Source organism: Herpailurus yagouaroundi, unplaced genomic scaffold, assembly GCF_014898765.1.
Source record: "Herpailurus yagouaroundi ecotype Mexico unplaced genomic scaffold, PumYag 163, whole genome shotgun sequence".
Lineage (NCBI taxonomy): Eukaryota > Metazoa > Chordata > Mammalia > Carnivora > Felidae > Herpailurus > Herpailurus yagouaroundi.
Genome location: NW_024412404.1, coordinates 67504679 through 67525066, shown reverse-complemented (window position 1 = coordinate 67525066; position 20388 = coordinate 67504679). Strand labels below are relative to the sequence as shown.

The 20388-nt window shown below is 54.9% G+C and overlaps 1 protein-coding gene across 1 annotated transcript in view; it reads right to left on the bottom strand.

Moving 5' to 3' along the window:
• The window catches only part of INPP5A (inositol polyphosphate-5-phosphatase A), a gene marked incomplete at its 5' end in the record, with an annotated part of 175497 nt that overhangs the window by 57589 nt on the left and 97520 nt on the right, over window positions 1-20388 (bottom strand). Inside the window, 2 exons of the mRNA XM_040486937.1 lie at window positions 1434-1537; window positions 11195-11258. Coding sequence (XP_040342871.1) covers window positions 1434-1537; window positions 11195-11258 — 168 coding nt within the window. The remainder of the gene's footprint in view (window positions 1-1433; window positions 1538-11194; window positions 11259-20388) is intronic.

Below are 20388 nucleotides of genomic sequence, written 5' to 3'. Positions count from 1 at the left end.
GCAGCCCTGGGTCTCAGCACAGTCACCTGGCTGATGGAAATAGCGGGAGAGGCAGCCTGAGGAGACCATGGCCAGGACACCTACTCCCAAACCACCCCGGCACCTGTCAGGGCTTGCTGTCCTCCTGCCATAGGTCCCACCACCAGCTCTCTCGGCCCGTGTCCCCCGGGGCCCGCGGTCACTCTCGGGGACCCTGCTCGGCTCTGAAGCTGACTTTGCGGCCCTTGGCATCTCCGAGGGGACAGCAGCCCTTGGCTGACGTTCGGAGAGGGTCGTCCGGATCCCCTCAGCTGCTTCCAGAGCCTTCGGGCCACACTCCAACCTCAAGAGGAGCAGGGGACGGCGGGGGCTGGGCAGCCAGGACAGGGGCCGGCCCCCCGACACCACGTCCTTGGCTCAGGGACAAGGAATGAGGAAGCCTGCCCAGAATGACAAGCACACCCATCCTTCACCCTGCACTCGGGTCACAGACAAGTTAATACCGTCGTGGCCTTGCTGAAAATCAGCTCTGGTGCAGGTGGGCGTCTCCGTGGATGGTGGCCAGCCCTCAGGCAGAGGGGCCCTGGTGGGGCCATCCTTCTTGCGCCGAGCTGGCCTCCCGTGTGGCGAGAACACCGAGAACACCGCCCCCCCCCCCCCCCCCCATCCCGTTGCGGTTTAACAGACGACCGCAGGGCGCCGGGAGTGAGCCTGGGTCAGCGTGTGAGTCACGCAGGATCAGCAGACTCCGGAAGGCTGGCCGTCCCGTTTGCTAAAACTAGCAGAACCCAAGCCTACCTGGGCCGCAGCGACTGCGCACGAATAACACAGCCACACAGCAACGTGCTAAACCCAGTGGAGACAGAGGCGCGTCCCGGCTTACCGCGAGCAGTGCGCGAGCCACGCTCTGGGCTGCAGGCACCCCTAGGGCACGGGGCGGGGGCTCCCTCAGCTCTAGTTCTCCGCGGTGCCTCTCGCTCGCTGCTCCCCCGAGGCCTGACCTGGGAAATGGCCAGAGGGCCGGCACTCGGGCGCCGGGACGTGGCCTGCGTGTCTGGCCACCGGCACCCTGCACCGCCGCTGGCCACGTCAACGTGCTCGCATCTCGCGCCTGCCGGGAGGCCCCTGGCCTCTCCGGCCCCCCGTGAGCTGATTATTATTTTCCTACATCTCGTAGTCAAGGTGCCTGTGCCTGGAAACGACGGTCAGAACACGTGGCGATTCGTGCAAGGACAGACACGGTGGTTGTCTCAGCCCCCACCTGAGACACCGGGACGGACCCGCGTGGGAGCCAGCCCCTCCCAGAGAGACGGTGCACCGCAGCCCTCAGCAGCCACACTGGGATCCCTGCCCCAAAATATGACGGCTTCAGGCCCTAAACGTGCTCGTGTGTTCCCGCGAGGTGTGCGCTCTGAGAGGGAACCGTGCGAGGGGGGCGGCGGGCCGTGACGCACCTCGGGGAAGTAGTCCTGCGGGAACTTCTCCTTCTCCAGCATTGGCGTGCTCTCCAGTGTGTCCGAGTAGATCTCTTTGCCAGTGACTTTTTTATACTTCTTAGCTGGAAAAGAGCACAAGAATGACCTCATCACTACACCCCACCCAAGCAGTGCAGCTCTGTGGGGAGCGAGGGAGGCCCCCGGGAGGGGACCCGCGGTCTGGGGACGCCAGTGCTCGTAAATTGCCATCCACGACCCGGAACCCGACACTCCACTTCATTATCCCCTAAGAGCTTCCAGCCTGCAGATTTACAAGGGCTAATTGGCATCCTCCGTAAAAACCGTGAATATATTCGAGACGGCTGCAGAATTGCCGTTCACTCATACCTTAATACGAGTTTATTTAATAACATCGATTTCCTCCTCACATCCAGCCAACATCACTCATGTCCAGGGAAGAGCAGTTTTTATGTGAGACAGAGCAGATACGGCGCGGGGCGCTCTGCACCCGCTGCCTGCGGCTCCCCAGACCCCGTGCCTGGGCTGACGCCCCTGCCCTTCCATGTCGAGGCCCAGGACCCCTTCCTTCCACAGACACACGGCCCACACCCACGCCGGAGTCTCACGAGCGGCCCGGGGGCGCGGAGGCCGCTGGCTTCCCCACAAGACCGCGGGCAGGGACCTCGAGCAGCACGCGGGCCCCGATGGCTGCCGCCTGGCCGGACGCCTGGCTCCGGGGTGAAGTTCCTGACAAATCACGAGGTGTGCTCTCAGTGTCTGTGGGGCTCATGCTCCCTGCCCCACGGCGCTCACCGCTGCAGCACGTGGAGCACTAAGAGCCCCACGGACCCCCTGATAGGGGCGGACAGCAGCAGGGAGACAGGTGAGCACGGGGGCGGGCGGCAGGAAGGAGACAGGTGAGCACGGGGGGCGGACGGTGGGAAGGAGACAGGTGTGCAGTGTCGTGGGACAAAGCTCTGGCCACTGTGGGTTTGGAGGAGCGTGAACCCCAGGTCAAAGCAAAGCACTGGAGGGTAAAGACTCATCTAAAGACCCACCAGAGGGACACAGGACGAGATGTTTGGGGACTCGGGGAATTCAGGACACAGCAGTGTGTGGAGCCATCCCCAGGTGCACACAGCTGCTCACTGTACCCACTGTCCCTCTGTTCCTGTTCCCAAACATGGGCACAACCTGCTGAGGTGACTAATGGGGCAGGGTAAGTTGGTCCCCCGATCTCCCCTCATCACCTCACCCCTGGGCTCTGCGTTAGCCGGTCGGCACCTCGTGGTCAAGCCTGAGTCATGACAACAGGCGGCCAGGGGCACGAGCTCCTGAGGGCACGCCCCCAGGACAGACTCCCCCAGGACAGACTCCCCCAGGACAGGCGCCCGGCAGTGTGTGATGATGGGGCAGCACTGGGTCTGCGGTGTTTGAGGTCAGTGACGAAGAGGAGAAGCCGTGGCAGGAAGGCAATTTGGCTTCAGATGAAAACCCTCGTTGCCTTTGAGGAAAAAGGAAGAGCTCGGGAGAGGTGGAGAGAAAGGAGTTCGTTCTTTGTTAAAAAATAGACTTCAGCGTTTAGAGCAGTTTTAGGACTAAAAACACCCAAACGGGAAGCACCGCCTCGCCCACCGCCGCCCATCCCGCTGCCGACACGCGGCTCTGGTTCAGCAGGGGCACCCGGCCGGGCACCGGGGCTCACGGTCCGTGCCGGGCGTGCCCGGGGTTTTGACAAAGGCACGGTGCCACACGCCCAGCACGGCGGTATCACACCTACCCTCCCACGGTCCGGAAGTGCCGGGCGCTGGCCCGGCCCCCTGCCCCACCCCCCCCCAGCCCCTGCCAAACTGCTTATACCCTCCTTCTGCCTTTCCAGAAACATCATCTTGCTGGAGCCTTTCCCCACAGGCTTCTTCACTCAGAAAAACACACATTTAAGGCTCTTCTGTGTATTTTTGTGGCTCCATTTTATTGCTGTGTAACATTCCACCGTTTGAAATATTCCACAGTCTACTTATCCATTCACCCAGAAAGGACGTATTCTGGTTCCTTCTGGCTTGGGGTAATTATGAATAAAGATGTTATAAATACTTCTGCGTAGGTTTTTGTACGGACATAAAATTCCACCTCCTTTGGGTAACAGGCCGAGTGGGATCACTGGACTCCGCGGTAAGCCTGTGTTCGGTTCATAAGAAACCACCGAGCTGTCCTCCCCGGCGGCCGCACCGTGTCGTACCCCCAGTGGCCAGGAGTGAGGGTCCTGCTGCTCTACGCCTCCCCGGCACGCCGGGCGGTCGGGGCTCCGGGCTCTGGCCATGCCAGCAGGTGCGCGGTGCTGTCTCCTCGCACGCGATGCGGGGCGTGTGCTGTTTTCATCTGTCGTCTGTACGTCTTCTTGAGTGAGAGGTATGTTGCAATGTCTGGCTCACCTTTTCATTGGGCTCGTCTCTAATTGTTGAGTTTTAAGAGCTCTGAGCCTGCCGTGGACTACCAGCTGTGTCTTTTGCAAACAGCTTCCCCCGTCTGTGGCTTCTCTTTCCACTCCCTCGACGACTCTTTCACAGAGCAGAAATTTCTAAGTTTAACAAAGTCCAACTTACCAATTTTCTTCATGGGTTGTGGAGCTGTATTTCAGAGTCATCACCAAGCCCAAAGTCACCTGCGGTTTCTGTGTTATCTTCTGGGCATTGCATACTTTCATCCTTTATACTTAGTTCCGTGACCCGTTTTCGGTTCACTTTTGGGGAGGTGTAGGGTCTGGGTGTGGATTCACTGTTTTGCACGTGGACACCCAGCAGTTCCAACACCATCTTTGCTCCGCTGTGTTACCTTTGCTCCTTTGTCAGATGTTAGTCACCTGTATTTACGTGGGTCTATTTCTCTGACCCACTGACCCGTCTGTCTACCGTTCCACCAACCCCACGCCATCTTGATTACGGTAGCTTTTCTGTGAGTCTTCAGGTCAGGTAGTACCAGTCCTACAACCTTGTTTTCCTCCTTCAATATGGGGTTGGCTCTTCTGGGTTTTTTGTCTCTTCCCTATAAATGTGAGACTCAATTTGTTGAGGCCTACAAGGTAACCTGTTGGAGTTTTGATGAAGATTGCCCTGAATCCACGGATCAAGCTGGGAAGAACCAATATATTGACAATACCGAATCTTCCTGTCTGCTCCCCTTATTTGGATCCTTTTTGGTTTCTTTCAACGGAGTTTTGTACTTTTCCTCATATTAATCTTTTTTTAACGTTTACTTGTTTTTGAGACGGAGACAGCGCGCACGCATGGGGGAGAGGCAGAGAGAGAGGAGGACAGAGGATCCCCGTGGGCTCTGAGCTCTCAGCCCAGAGCCTAAAGCGGGGCTCGAACTCATGAACCGTGAGATCGTGACCTGAACTGAAGTCAGACGCCCAACCGACTGAGCCACCCAGGTGCCCTTTCCTCGTATGAATCTTATACATATTTTGCTAGATTTATTCCTAAGTATTTCTTGTGCGTGTGTGCGCTAATGTAAATGGTATTTTGTTTTTAATTTCAAATTCCACCCATTCACTGTCGGTACAAAAAAGCCATTGACTTTGTATATTAGCCACGTATCCTGTAACCTTGCTCGTTGGTACCAGTTTTTGTCGTTGAGGATTCTTTCAGATTTTCTACGTAATCATGTCATCTGAGAACTAAGGCCGCTTTATTCCTCGACCCTGACTCCCATCAATAAGCCTCTTATTTCTTCTTGCCTTACGGCACCGCCAAGATTTCCAGTACGATGTTGAAGAGAAATGATGAGTGGACGTCCTTGCCTCGCTCCTGATCCTAAGCGCAAAAGCATCTGAGTGTCTATTACATGTTATGTGGATGTAGGTTTCTGTAGCTGTTCTTTACCAAGTAGTTCTTTCCTGTGCCTAGTTTGCTGAGAGTTTTTATTATGAAGAGGTGTCAGGTTTAGTCAAAGACTTTTTCTGCATCCACTGACACGTGATTTTCTTCTTTAGCTTGTTGATACGATGTATGACATTAACTGAGTTTCAAATGTAGAACCAGTCTTGCACACCTGGAAAAAATCTCCGTCTGCCATGGTGTAGAATCCTTCCTACACACCGTTGAATTCAAATTGTTAATATTATGCTGAAGAGTTTCGCATTTTATGTTCATGAGAGACACGGGCCTACGGTTTTCCTTTTCTATGACGTCTTTATTTGGTTTGGGGATTAGGCGAGGCTGGCCTCACAGAACGAGTTAGAAAAGTTTTCCCTCTGCTTCTACTTTCTGGGAGAGACTGTAGAGAACAGGTGTGATGTCTTCCTTCAATGCTTGGTAGAATTCACACTGAAACCATCTGGGCCTGGTGCTTTCTTTTTTGAAGGTTATTGGTTATTGATTCAATTTCCTTAATAGATAAAGGCCTATTCAGATTATCTAGTCTTCCATTTATGAGTTTTGGTAGGGTGTATCTCTCAAGGAACTGGACCATCTCAATTATCAAATTTATAGGCCAATTCACAATATACCTTTATTATCCTTTTAGTGTCCACACTGTCAGTGGTGATGACCCCTGTCTCATTTCTAATATTAGTAAATTGTGTTTTCTTTTTTCTCGGTTAGCCTGACTAGAGGTATATCAATTTTATTGATCTTTTCAAAGACTCAGCTCTGGGTTTTGTTAATTTTCTCTATTGAGTTCCTGTTTTCAATTTCATTGATTTATGTTCTAGTTTTTATTATTTCTCTTCTTATGATTTGGATTTATTTTGCTCTTCTCCTGGCTTCCTAAGGCAGCAGCTTCGATTATTGACTTCAGGTCTCACCTCTTCTCTGCACATCTGATGCCACCGACGCCTGGCTTTCACTGGAGCCCACAAATTTTGATCAGCTGTATTTCATTTTCATTCAACTCAAAATATTCTGAAACTTTTTCTTGAGATTTATTCTGTGACCCATGTGTCAGTTATAAGCGTGTTCTTTAACGTCCAAGTGTTAAAATAAAATACAGTGACCAGCCTTTAAAATTCCCTGAGCACATAAAGCCACTTTAATCATACCAACAAAGCTGAAATTAGCTTATTTTTCTTTTGCAAGACTAACTTGAACTGGCTCATTTCTTACTTACGCCTCTGAAAATCATAAGCAACCCTCAAACTGTTTCCAAAGGTTGACAGGAGGTGACCGCTAAGCGATTCCCCATTACTCACGAGAATTCTTACAACCATCACAGGGAGGGAGGAGCAGTCACTGCCCGCACACCGCGTAGGCTGGTGTTTCACGACACACCCCGGAGCCTCACTCCACGTCTCAGTTTGACTGCTCGGGTTTGCACACGGTCTTGCTGGCGTGCGCCACCAGCTTTGGCTAATTATTACCTCAGGGATTCCCTGGCTTTACTTCTGTCAGTTCTGAACTTTTGACACACGTATTTTGGGATTTTCCGGCCACCTTTCTGTTATTGATTTCCAGTTAAATTCCACTGTGGCCCCAGAGTATACTTTGTGTGATTTCTGTTCTTTTAAATTTGCTCAGGAGTGTTTTATGGCCCAGAATGTGGCCTAGCCTGGTGAATGTTCCAGGTGAACTTGAGAAGAATGTACGTTCTGCTGTTGTCGGATAGAATATTCTATAAGTGTCCATCAGACCCAGGTGATCGATGGTGCTGTGGAGTTGGACTACGCCCTTACCACTTCTGTGCCTTGCCGGGTCTGTCCATCTCCGGTGGGGGGCACCGGAGGCCTCAACTCTAACCGTGGATTCATCCATTTCTCCTTGACGTCCTGTCAGTTTTTGCCTCTTGTGTGGCGACGGTCTGTTGTTAGGTGCGTCCACGTTAAGAACTGTTATGTCTTTAAAGAATTGACCCCTTTATCGTTAAGTGGTAAAGGGCTTTGTTCCTCCCCAGTGACTCTCCCTGCTCTGAAGTCTGCGGTGTCTGAGATTAAGACCGCTGGCCCAGTGCTCTTCTTGGCCAGTGTCAGTGCCATCTCTCTCTCTCCATCTCTCTCCTTTTAATCCGCATGTGTGTACGCATCTTACGCGGGTTCCTGGCAGACAACACACGCTTGGGTATCATCTTGTTAACCACTCTGACGGTTTCTGTCTTGTAATTGGTGCGTTGGCACCGCTAACGTCTAAGGTGATTCTGGACATAGTAGGACACTCGGTGCCGGTAACTTTTCCCTCTGTTGCCTTCGTTTCCTGTCTTTCTTGTCTCCCCCGCTTCCTGCCTTCTTTGGTTTAGTTGAGCATTTCATCCGATTCCACTCTCTCTCTCCTGTCAGCATGTCCACCGTATTTCATTTTGAAAGTTTTCAGTTGCCACAGTTCGCGATACACATTTACGGCTGGGCCGGGTCTGCTTTCACGGAGGCTCGTATCCCTTCACAGAGAGCCCGCGTTCCCCGTGCAGAGCCCTGGCCTGTCCCCACCCCTCCTGACGGCACTGCCACTCATCCCTTGTCCGTAAGCTGCAGAGTCACCCAGAACGTTGCTGCTTTGGCGCTCTGTACAAAAGTTCTCTGTCAGACTAAGGATAACAACAAATACGACGTCACCCCCGTTTACTCCTCTCTCGCGCTCTGCCCCCTTCGTGTGGATCTGCAGGCACCGTTTTTCTTTTATCAAATAACTGTTAACATTTTTTTTATAAGGCAGGTCTGCTGGAGACAAATTCCCTCGACTTGGGTTTGAGAAAGTCTATTTTCCTTTAAACTTTGAAGGATAATTTTGCTAGCCACAGAATTCTAGATTTTTTCCTTCCAACGATAAAAATATTTCACACTGCTCTATTTGCTTCGCGGTTTCTGAAAAGAAGTCCAATGCAAATCTTGTCCTCGCTCCTTTCTAGGTCACCCCTACCCACCCCTGATTCTTTCAACGTCTTTCCGTCATCTCCGGCTTTCTGTGGCTCCAGAAGGACCCGCTCGGGGACGGATTTCGGGTGCTTAGCCTGCTCGGTCACCTAGAGCTCTCTGGATCTGCCGCTTGGTGTCCACGGTCAGTTGTGTAAAATCCTGGGCCGTTACTTCAAATATTCCCTCTGTTCCTTTCCCCGCCGCCACCCCTCAGTGCACGCGTCCCACGGCGCTCGGACATCTTGCTCTGCTTTCGTGTTGTGTTTTTCTCCCACTTTTCACTTTGGAAGGTTTCCTACCACACTCTTCTGGCCGGCTGGCTCTGTCTACCGCCGTGTCCAGGCCGACGAGCCTGGCAAAGGCCTGGTGCCTTTCTGTTACGGCGGCGTCCTTCATTCTGAGCTGTTCCCGTGGATTCGTGGTTTCCGTCTTGACTCGCGCGGCCATCTGCGTGCACGCCGTCCGTTCTGCCACGGGCGCCACCGGCGTGTGAACTGCAGCCATCCACGCTTCCGGGTCGGACAGCTCCACACGGAGCCACACCCCGGTCTGGCTCCGACGCGAGCCTGCTCTCTGCACGCCGGACCTCCTGTCCGTCAGCTCAGTTTCTAGCTTTGGGTGGAGGGCAAAACGTGAATAATTGGGAAAAGGAACTGAGAAGACAGGCCTTCAATGTGAGGCGTTGTGCTGATCTGGCGAGGAGCCGGGCTGTGTTTCCCGCGAGGGCTCAGAGGCTGAGCCCTCCTCCCGCGTCCCATTGTGGCTCCCCTGTCGTCTCTGTGCTCTTGCCGGGGACACGCTGCAGGCCTCCGCCACACCGCGTCGCGGTGACGGGCGCTGCGGCTGGGTGCAGGGACGCTGTCCCGCAGCCCCATGACCCCGCCTCGGTCCTTCAGCCAGCGTGAGCCCTGGCTGCAACCTCGGCACACGCTTCCTAGCACCTCGGCCCCTCGGGCCCCGGAGCGAGGCCACCTCCCTCCACCAGGCCGGTGGGGCTGCTCTGGGGAGGGCAGGCCTCTCGGGAAGAACCCAGTGTCCAAATGGCTCCCCCCCGCCCCCGCCCCCAGCAGCACCAGGGGGTTTTTCTCTGATCTTCACCAAGACAACACGGTGGGGCTCCCGCAGGCAAAGCTCACAGAAGTGGGGGGGCTCTGAGGCCGGGCCCCCACGGGCTCTCCTCTCCCAAGCCCCCATCCTGGAGCCTCCGGCCTTCCGCCCCGTCAGCCGCCCCTGCCGGCTCCGGGGTCCCGGTCCGCCCGCCCGGCCCTCCAGTCTGGAGGCCGCACCCGGCCCGGCGGCCTGGCTTTGCTGCGGGATCTCAGAGACGCGCCCTCTTGGGTCCGCGCAGTGCCACCAGTGCTCGCAGATGCCGGGCCAGAAAGTGACGTCCCTATCTATCATCCTTCCCACCCACGGCTTCAGGGCATCCTCAGATTTCTAACTGCTTGTTTGTGAAAATACAGGCTATTCTTAAAAAGTTCATTCAAACTTCTCACAACTTCTACGTTTGCTGTAACTTGACTCAAGGTGTAAGAGTGAACCTTCGAGAGCCAGGGCCACAATGCAGGGCGGCGGCCCGCCCCACTCCTCTGAGACCAGCACCTGCTCGGAGCGGCAGCAGTGGCACGGCCACGCTGGGCCACCGCTGCGTCCCCAGGGTCCCCACAGCCTCCCGCCATAGACGTGCTCAGGGCATGGCCACTGCCACCATCTCAGCCCTTGTCACTGACGACATGGGGGCCCTCGGGGAAGGTCTGCTGGGGTCACGCGCACATGCATCTAATGGATGGTTTTGAATAAACCACGGGCCAGCCAGGTAGTTTTGACCCATCTGATTTAGCAATAAAATATGTATGTAGATGGTCACTCAAAAAAAAAAAGGAAAAGTTAAATAGATCAGCGACACGTTTGAGCCTGAAGCACAGGCTTAGTAGAGGTGTAACCCGTTCTGCTTCCAGCCCCGCCTGGAGCGTGCTGTGTCTGAACACCTCCCCTCTGTGCACTCTCGCCCACGGCCCCGCTGCTTGACAACGTGACACAGTGGTGTCCACGGTCTATCAAGTTCGGGGGACGGTGGCCTCCGGCCCGTCTCTCACCAGGTCTGCGTGGCTTCCCCAGTGGGAAAAGGCAGGTGCTTGTGTTTAGAAAACCATGTGAAGAATCCTCAGGCAACAGGGCCGGTGAAAAATAGTCCTGCTGGCTGGAATCCTGTTCTTAACATCGATGAAATCACTACTCAAGCAATTTAGAGAAGGCTCTGCTTCTCACTTTCCTGAGAGGTGATCTGTCTCGTAAGTGAGCAAAGATAATGAATCTGGACAAACTGACATAATTAGTCGCTCTCCATAGTTATCACAACTCCAGTGACATCTCAAATTAATGTGATCTGGCTCAAGAGCATTGTGGAGCCAGAGGACTCACAGGTGGCACGAAGGGACAGTGCCCAACAGGGCAGGCGCACAGCACCCCAGCCGAGCAGGGCAGACGCTGGGGCCGCCCAGGCCGGGGGGACGGCTCGCACGTGCTGAGCCACAGAGACAAAGGCCGTGTCTTCGGGAGGCACGTCTCCTCCCCCACTCGGCGCACGGTGTTGGCCCAGAAGCACGGGCATTTTTCACTCCACCGCAAACAGCAGCGCTCGTCCCTCTCTTTAAAGACAGCACGCTCTCTGCCGTTCTCCACTTTCTCCCATTTGGTACGGACACAGACCCAAGACCATTCCCTTCTCCTCTCGACTGCGCTGCAGGAAAGCCAGTGTCACCTACGGGCCCTGCCCAGCAGGGGGATGGGCAGGGCTGGGGTCTGGGGCAGGCCCGCCGCCTGCACCTCAGAGGGGCCAGAAAGCCAGGCTTCCCTGTGAGGTCCCTGGTTCGTGGCTGTGAGCCTCCCACAGGGACACGGGGTGGGGTGAGCCCTGCCAGAGATCCCAGAAGAGTCTTACCTTTAAAGTCAAACTGGTAGATGTTTTTTAAGGATTCATGAAGAAAATAAAAGCTTCCTAGTGCCTGCAGAGCAAAAAGAGAACTCAAGTGAATGACCAGCACCGGGAACCATTTGAAAGCGTTGTTAAGTGACGCACAAAAAGCTCTTTTGGACCTGAAACAAAAGTTAACTCATCCGGACTTAATCACGGTCGCGGGGAGGAGATGTCAGTCACGTCTGAGGCACAAGGGTGCGCACTCCGGCGCGGTCTCGCCTCTGCTGTGAGCGCCAGGGTCCAGCGGGAAGGGCTCGGGCACCCGCCCCCGGCCTCGGGCACCTGCCTGCTCCCCCACTGGCTGCACTCCACACCCCTCCTCAGCCCGCCCTGCTCCTTGCCCTCCGCCCCTCCTCCTCCACGTGGGGCTGCAACACCATTCCCCCCAGAGCTGCCGGGCCCCTGCCCGCCAGGGGCTGACTGTTCTGGGCATCGGGGTCAGTCCTGCTCCCCACGCTTGAGAAGGAGGCGAAGCCACAGAGGCCAGGCTGGGGGTGGGATGACCGGCAAGGGAGGCTCGCACAGCACACCTGACACTAACATTATTTGCTGGTTGTCTAAAATTCGAACTTGACTTGGTTATTTCCTAAACGTGTCTGTGCACGCATATATATGCTTATGTGCATACGTGTGCGAGCAGGAATAACGTGTGTATGTGTGCGTGCATATACGTTAAAATGCACACACACCCGTGGACACGTGTAAATGTGCACGCAGCAGGTGTTTGTGTGTGTACGTGTCTATGTGTAGATGCGTATGCATGCGTGTATATGTGTGTGTATGAACGTGTGCATGTGCACACGCATGTGCGTATCTGTGCACACACATGTGCGGATATGTGTCAGTGCATGTGTACATATGTGCACACATGTGTATTCAGGTAGATACAGATGCAGATGTGCATGTGTGCATGGATATGTATTTTATGGTTTTGCAAAATGTGGCCACCTGAACAAGGGGCCGGGGAGACTTCCAGGCCATAAAACTGCTCTACGACTAGACTACAGCTACAAAACTATGCTTTGCCCCAACCCACCGCACTGGCCCCTAGGCAGGGTGCGTTTCACCGGCTGTACATCGCACCTTGACTACTGTGACTTCCGCAGACGAGCCCCGTCCTCCTAGAGCCCACCCCTCACGGCACAAGACCGAGCAGGGAACAGAGCCCAGCAGGGCCGTCTGCCCCGAGACTGAACCGAGTGAGAGGCGGGGGGGGGGGGGGGGGGGGGGGGCGCCAGGCTGGGGGGCCGGCGGGGGGCGGCACACGGGCGCTGGCCGAGCAGGGACGCCTGGCTGCAGCCAAGGGCGGTCGGGCCGCGGCAGGCAGGGCCTCGCTGGAAGGGAAAAGTGGGGTTCTACTTTTCACTCTGCAGCTCAGTCCCGGAGGGTGAGGGGAAGAGCCGGGGGAGGGTCGGGCAGACAGAGAAGGGCTGGTGTGCAGAAGGCTGAACCGGCAGGACAGTGACACGGGGGTCCCTCAGCCAGATTCCCAACTGCCGGCACCTGCCACATACACCCTGTCTTCTTGTGTACACACACACACACACACACACACGGGCGTACACACAAGCACACACACGCATGGGCGCACATACGAACACCCAGCACATACGCACACGTACATGGGTGGGTACATACAGCACACATGGGCACACACGTGGGCACACACGCACAGGGGCGCACACACACACACGTGGACACACGTACACACGTGCATGCACATGTGGCCAAACCACCCAAAAGCAGCTGCTGCTGACCCTACGACCCTGCATCCTGAACACGGCAGCGCGGGTCCCTTGTAAGAATCTTCTTATGACCACAAAGTGTTATCTCTGCAGAAAAGGGGCAGCGATGCCACAGAGTAACACTATCAAGCCCAGATAAAAGTTCCCAAACTGCCTACAAATCCTTTATCCGCTCCCTTCCCCCCAGCCAGTCCCGCCTGGAGCTCGGAGGGGTGCCTTCCACACTGAAGGGCCGCCTGGTGGGTGCAGAGGGGGAGGGGGAGGGCGCGGTGCAGGCAGCACTCGTCACCCTCTCATCTGTGTGACAGCCTGCTGCAGGGCTCTCCGTGGCCCCCAAACTCGGGGGCCGGGGGGGCGCCTGCTGGCTCCCACGTGCCTTCCCGAGGATCCGTGGGCAGGACCCTGCCCGGGTCCGCAGTTAGTGTGGGGGCAGGGGGTTACATTTGCCGGGCACACGCGCAACCCCCACATGCCCTGACCCCAGCATCCCCCCACCGCACTTCAGCAGCCTTGGAATTCCAGGTCCTGGGGGTTTCCACATCCCGGGACTCTATGTTCCAAGCCCTCCTGCCAATGCTGCCTGTCCTTAGGCCTTCCCCCAGGGAAGACGCTACGACCGCGGCCTCTGTCAGGCTGGGTCAAAGGGCACACAGGCCCCTGGTCCTCGATGCCGTTGCCGACTCCGCGAGGGACACCTGGGTTCAGAACCACAGCACGGGCCCGCCCACAGAGGCTGCAGGCACCACGCCAGGCGCCCTGCAGGGGGCCCGGCTGTGCCTGGAGCGTGGCCCTGCCCCAGGCCCAGTCCTGGGGGCTGGCGGTCTCCTTCGGCCCAGGAGTCCAAGAGCACAGAGATGACACCGTCCTCCAGTCCGAGCCCGGAGCTGCCTCACAAGCCTCCCCGACATGACCCGAAGACAAAATGCAGACACTTCCGGAAGTGCAGGCGACCCTGGGGACCTTCTGAGCCGCTCCAGTGGTCACTGCCTGAAGAGCCACAGGGACAGACATGGCAGCCTGGCAAGCAGAGTGGGCGGGAGCGGGGGAGCGCCAGGCTTCAGGCTCCTCCCCAGGGCACAGCAGGCCGCTCGCCGGAGGCCAGACGTGCGCAGACTTGCCAGAAACGCAGAGCGGAGGCCTCGTCCCGATTGGGAAGATCCTCTCGAGGCCGCGAGCACATCCGGCCAGGGACCGGCCGGGGACTCGGGGCCGAGGGGCTCACCACACGCGGCAACCGGGCAGACTGCCCGCCTGCCCCCACCCTGTCGGGCACCCGCCCCGGGTCCGCTCACAGGAGGAGCTGAGGCACCGTGGCGCACGCGCCTGAGGACAGCCAACCCTGTCTTCTCTTTTGACAACTTGGGCGAAGGCCCCTCCAGGCAGGAGGGACGACAGGACCACGGGCAGCGCGCGGCCCTAGGGAGCACGTGAGCAGGCCTGCATCCCTGGGGGAGCCTCCCTCGCTGTGGTGCCGCATCAGCCCTTGACAGCTGTGCCTCCCTTGATCCAGGAAAGAGCCCTCTGAAAAGCGTAAGCCCACCAAGGTCACGGCAAACATTTAACTATGACCTTGTTGAATGTGATAAAGCCAATACAATGTTATGAAGTTTACAATAAATAAATGGAAAATAAACGGCCAACACAAGCATAGAAACTGTAATTCATGGAGTCAGAAAATCCATAATTAGCTCTAATGAATATTTAAAGTCAAAGTTCAAGCTAACTTTTTCAATGTTTGACCCGCTCTATCAATACGGTTCAGGGCACGCATCTATCACAGGACACGACGACATCAGGACAGGGCGCACCCGGGCCTGCCAACGGTGGGGGGGGGGGGGGGGGCCCCGCGCCCGGTGGGCCTTCTGCCCACAGCACCTGTCAGCACTGTGCTTGTCATGTCGGAGAATATTGACTCCTTGCCTGTTTTACTAAAAACAATTAAAATACTTTTTACATATTTATAAACCTGACTGTCAAGGGTGCCCATTAATTCTCCATTAGTGAGACACAGTCCGGTCGATGCTGTATTTCTGCCAGAACAGAAGCGAAAGGTGGGCGCCCCGGACGGGGTGGGGACGGCCTCCGGGTGGGGACGGCCTCCGGGTGGGGACGGCCTCCGGGTGGGGACGGCCTCCGGGTGCGGCCTGATGGCGCTGCGGCAGAGCCTGGAAAGCCCGGTGCCCGGGGCTGTGCCGCGCAGGGCAGGTGTGGCCGCGCAGGGGACCCCAGCTCCCGTGCTCGGGGGAACGTGGCAGGGGACGCGTCTCCCGGTCGCCGTCCACCTGGGCATTCGTGTGAATCGCGGCCCACGGCTCAGCGGCCGACTCGGGGCGCAGGTGCACGCGCCACAAAGCCAGTTCTCAGCTCAACTGGAGTCTGCTGATGTGATGAATGGTCCCAGCTGGAGCTGAACTGTGAGGGCGGGAACCCCACCCCCAGCACAGCAGACTCAGGGCCACGACCAGAGCAGCCGGCCTCCACACATCCGGTCAGAAAGCACCAGGGCACTGCAGCCGCCGAGCAGCCTCAAGAGGGCCCGTAGCCGTCGGGTGCTCCCACTTTCCGTGTCGAGTGCTCCCACTTTCCGTGTTGAGTGCTCCCACTTTCCCGGTGGGGCTGCCTCGGGCCTGGGCAGAAGCCGACCAGGAGAGAACACAAAGCGACTCTTACAAAGGCCTCCATCACTTTTTATTTGCAAACAAATCAAACGGCCAGTAATTTATCATTCCGGCAATTAGGTTAGCAGCCAAAGTACACATCGTTAACCTGCAGGCCTGCAGCTTCCGGCTCGCTTTTCCATGAAACAGAGAACATTCCTGCCGCCAGATCGACAGCGGCGAGAGCACATGGGAACACTCTCTTCTTCTGCAGACACTACGGAAGAGCGCCTGGAGAGAGTGACCCCCGGGGTGACGGCGGCCAAGTCCCGACAGCGCCCTGGGAGTCACCAGGACTCAAAGCACTTCTCCCAGGGGACAGGTCGGTGAGGGAGGGGGAAAGGGCCGGGAAGCCAGCTGTGGGGTCTGCACTGGGGCAGGAGCGCACAGGGCGGGACCCCAGCACAGCACAGCTCGGGAAATCCCACCACGGGGAAGGGTGACGGCATTTATCAAAAGTTACGTGGGCTTTGGCGGGTCTCTGCTCCCCCAGGATGGCACATTATGTTGTTTCTATAACTAAAGCGTTTTCAACTTATCTTTTAGTTTTTAAAAAAGTGCTTATTTATCTATTTTGAGAGAGAACAAGTGGTAGGAGGAGGGGGGCGCAGAGAGAGAGGGGGAGAGAGAATCCCAAGCAGACGTCACAAACCCCAGCGCAGGGCTCGAACCCACGAACCGTGAGAACGTGACCTGAGCTGAACCAAGAGTCAGACGCTCAACTGACTGAGCCACCCGGGCGCCCTTCAACTTGTTATTTTTCAAAATTAAAATAAACGCATCTACGAACGGGAAAAAGAACTTCGTAAGATATCGTTGATAATCTTCTTCAAGTTTACAAAAAAATCGGAGAACCCTAGTTGTTCTAAGCTAGAATCAACAGACTGCAGTGGATCATGGCTGGGAAAGCCTCTTCATCTGGAGAGAGTGACGAACCGTCTTGCACTCTGTCCACTGTATCCTGGCGCGGGCGGACAACAGGGAGGAAGGACCCCCACGTGACAGACGTGGCCTCGCCTGTGACGGTGCAGCGCGCAGTGAGCGGTAGAAGCTCCTCGTAAGGAGGGCAGCCGTGCTCTGAGGATGGCTACACGCGTTCCTCTCTGGGCACAAGGCTTAGACGCCAGAGGGAAGCCTCGCGTGTGCGGCCCCCGGGGCAGCATCGGGGCGGGCGCTCGGCTCTCTCGATGCCACCCCCTTGTCCAGGGGGACAGCGATCCCTGAGCACAGAAGACACAAGCTACAGGGAGACGGGTGTGCCCGCTGACACCCACGCGGACGCACGGAGAAGCTGGAGCCCTCAGGAGGGGCGCACGTGAATGCAGTGGCAACGCTTCCAGAAACACTGACGAACGACCAACAACGAATGCTTCACGTGAAGGCGGGGGAGCAAAATCTGACATGTCCCTATGGAGGGGGGGGGTCCTATCCAGCAAGGAGAGTAAACACATCATACCCCAAACCTAGATGGGCTTCGCGGTGTCGAGAAAGAAGAGGCTCTGAAAACTCCACACGGCCGTGGTAACAAAAACTGAATCCAAAGAAGCTGAAACAAAAAACGTGATGCTAAGATTGTATCAAAAAAGGAATAAAATGGCAAACACAACTTCAGAGCAGGGTTGCGTGTGGGGTGGCAGGGTGTACAGGTGCCCACGGGCACCCGGGGTCAAACGGGGACTGCACAGGCATCTGCTGTCTCCCCAGAAGCGGCCGCCATCGTGAACGGCTATGATCAAGGTCCAAAGACACAGCCCTCAACTTCGTCGATGCCAGCTTACCTACCTTCTCCTCAGAACTTGGTTTTTCTCCATTTAAAGTTGTATTTTACAGATGTTCCCATCGAGACACATAACTTCAGCTTCCTTTTAATGCTGCGTAACGATCCAAGATATAAAAATACTGCAATTTTTATCCATTCTTCTATTAGAGATGAAGACCGTCTCCGATGTTTTCACGATTACAACTGATGCTACGAGTGTGCCCCCATGGCATCCTGGCACACACACGTGCCAGGCACCCACACAAGCTGCCCGCGTGTCCTAACCGTGCACGCACACAGAGGACACTGGAGTCTCTGGGTCACAGTGTACTGCACCTTCAGTGCAGGTGTCATCGTGTTGCCCTGACGACCACACGTCCCCAGTATTTCAGGCAGTGGCCGCTGCTCCACACCCTTGCCAACAGTGGCGGCAGCAGACTCCTCTTCTCCAGCCCGACAGTGTGAAATTACACGTCACTGTCGTTTCGACCTGCATTTTCGTTATTCTATCATCGCTGAGCCTCTTTTGAAGATTACTGGCAATTAGATTTCTCTTGTGAACTCCTTGTTCATATCCCTTGTCCACTTTTTTATCTACTTTTTTCTCACTTTATAAGATTTTTAATTTTTAAACATAATTTGGAATTTTTTAAGTGTTTATTTTTGACAGAGAGAGAGAGAGAGAGAGAGAGAGAGAGAGAGAACGAGTGGGGGAGGGGCAGAGAGAGAGGGAGACCCAGAATCTGAAGCAGACTCCAGGCTCCAGGCTCCGGGCTGTGAGCACAGAGCCAGCTGGACACGGGGCTTGAACTCACGGACCACGAGATCATGACCTGAGCCAAAGTCGGACACTCAACCGACTGAGCCACCCAGGCGCCCCCTAATTTGCAATGTTTTCATCTATTACTTGCATTACAAAGAATTTCTCCCTCTTTAGCTTATCTTTTCTTTTGGCATCTTTAGTTAAATAAAAGTTTTTATTTTTAAAGTGATGAAATTTATCAACATATTCCTTTATGGTTTATGCCTTTACGTCTTACTTGGAAATAGTTCCCTAATCTGATTCCACAATGGTATTCTCTGTATTCTTATGTGAAAGCCTAAGGCCGTGTTTTACCCATTTAAGTTTGTATGGTGACAGAGACTTGTTTATGGGTATGGCTCAAGGTAAAACCCGGCATTACTACATTTTCTGTAGAAACCAATCATCTGGTCTCCCAATAACTTACACCTCTATTTCAACTTTGTGGGGGTCTGCTCATGACTTCTCCACGCTGCCCAACTGGTCTATCTCCAGTAACACTTTTACCTTTATCGTACGTCTTGATATTTACTAATACAAATGTCTCATTTTATTATTCCTCACAATTGCTTTCATTATCTTGGGCCCTTTGTATTTCCAGATGAAACCTCAAAATGGCTGCTAGATTACACCCAAGGCATCCTACTGGGTTTGAGATTATAGGCCCACAGATTGGGAATAGGGGGCATTTTTAGGATATTCAGCATTCCTTCCCATAAATATGATACATCTTTAGGGAGATATTTTAAAATCTGAAGTGTTTTAAAACATCTTCTAATAAAGTTTTATAATTCTCCATAAGGGTCTTGAAGATCTCTTATTAGATTTACTCTTAATTATCTTTTAGTTTCTGTTGCTATCAGAAAATGTAAGTTCTGAAACCACTGTTGGTTAGAACCATTTGTCGCCAGGGAACAGGAATGCTACTGGCTGTTGTATATTAATCTTTTATTCAGCAACACTGCTCAGCTTACTTTGAGTTCTAACAATTGCGCACTCTCCCTGATGATCTGTGAGTAAGGACTATTTGTTTCAGTCTGTTTCTTCTCCATAATCTTCACACCTTTTTCTTTCCTTTCTGCTTGTTTCGTCGTGTTGCAGTGCTATGTGGGAAAAAGACACCTGGCTCTGTGCTGAGAACACTGTGTGTAGTGGGAAGGCAGCAGGGGACGTACCTGAATTGTGACTTTCTGATGAATTCAAAGTAGGATATGTAAAAAAGGTAAGGTCAAAGATGCCCCATTATGAAAGACACCGGACTGGAGAGTTTTCTGGGAGGAGAATCCAAGAGGAGTGGGGTTTGCTGGGAAACAAGAAACCAGGATGGATCCGCCAGGCCGATGTGCCTGCTGGTCATGCACACAGGGACGCCGCTCGGGCAGGTGGATCACGAGTCTGAAGTTCCGGGCCAACGTGTGAGCAAAAAGGGACATTTCAGCTGCCTGTGAAGACTGGTATTAGAAGCGGTGGGAACGCTGGGGGAGAGGGCTGAGCCCTGGGGCATTCTGCCAGCAACGTGCGTCGGCCGAGAGAGAAGCCCTGGCGGAGGGGAAGAAGGGACAGGTGAGCATGGTCTTTAATTGGCTAAAGCAGTGGGGCGCCTGGGTGGTGCAGTTGGTTAAGCGTCCGACTTCAGCCAGGTCACGATCTCGCGGTCCGTGAGTTTGAGCCCCGCGTCGGGCTCTGGGCTGATGGCTTGGAGCCTGGAGCCTGTTTCTGATTCTGTGTCTCCCTCTCTCTCTGCCCCTCCCCCGTTCATGCTCTGTCTCTCTCTGTCCCAAAAAGAAATAAAAAACGTTGAAAAAAAAAATTAATTGGCTAAAGCAGTGAATCGCTTTAGGAAATTTAAAAATGTTAAGCCAGCCTTGCATTCTTGGCATCAACCTGGATACTCATGACACATGCCTTCCTGCGTTGTCGGATATCTTCCCAACACCGTGTTTAGTCTTGCGGTTCCCAACCTTGTCTCTGTTCTCATCACCCCGGCGAAACGACTCTCTTTAGGTGACGTTCCACTCACAAACCCAAAGGACACTTTTCACGACACAGGTCACTTGCCCTTCCCTCGTCCTTTATTTCCAGGTTTGAGGACTAGCGTCTGTCTCTCTGGACTCTCCTCCTCCTCCAGGTGACGACACACCGGGTCTCCTCGGGACCCCTCTGGAGCCTCTTCCCTCCTCCCCGCTGTGGTGGCC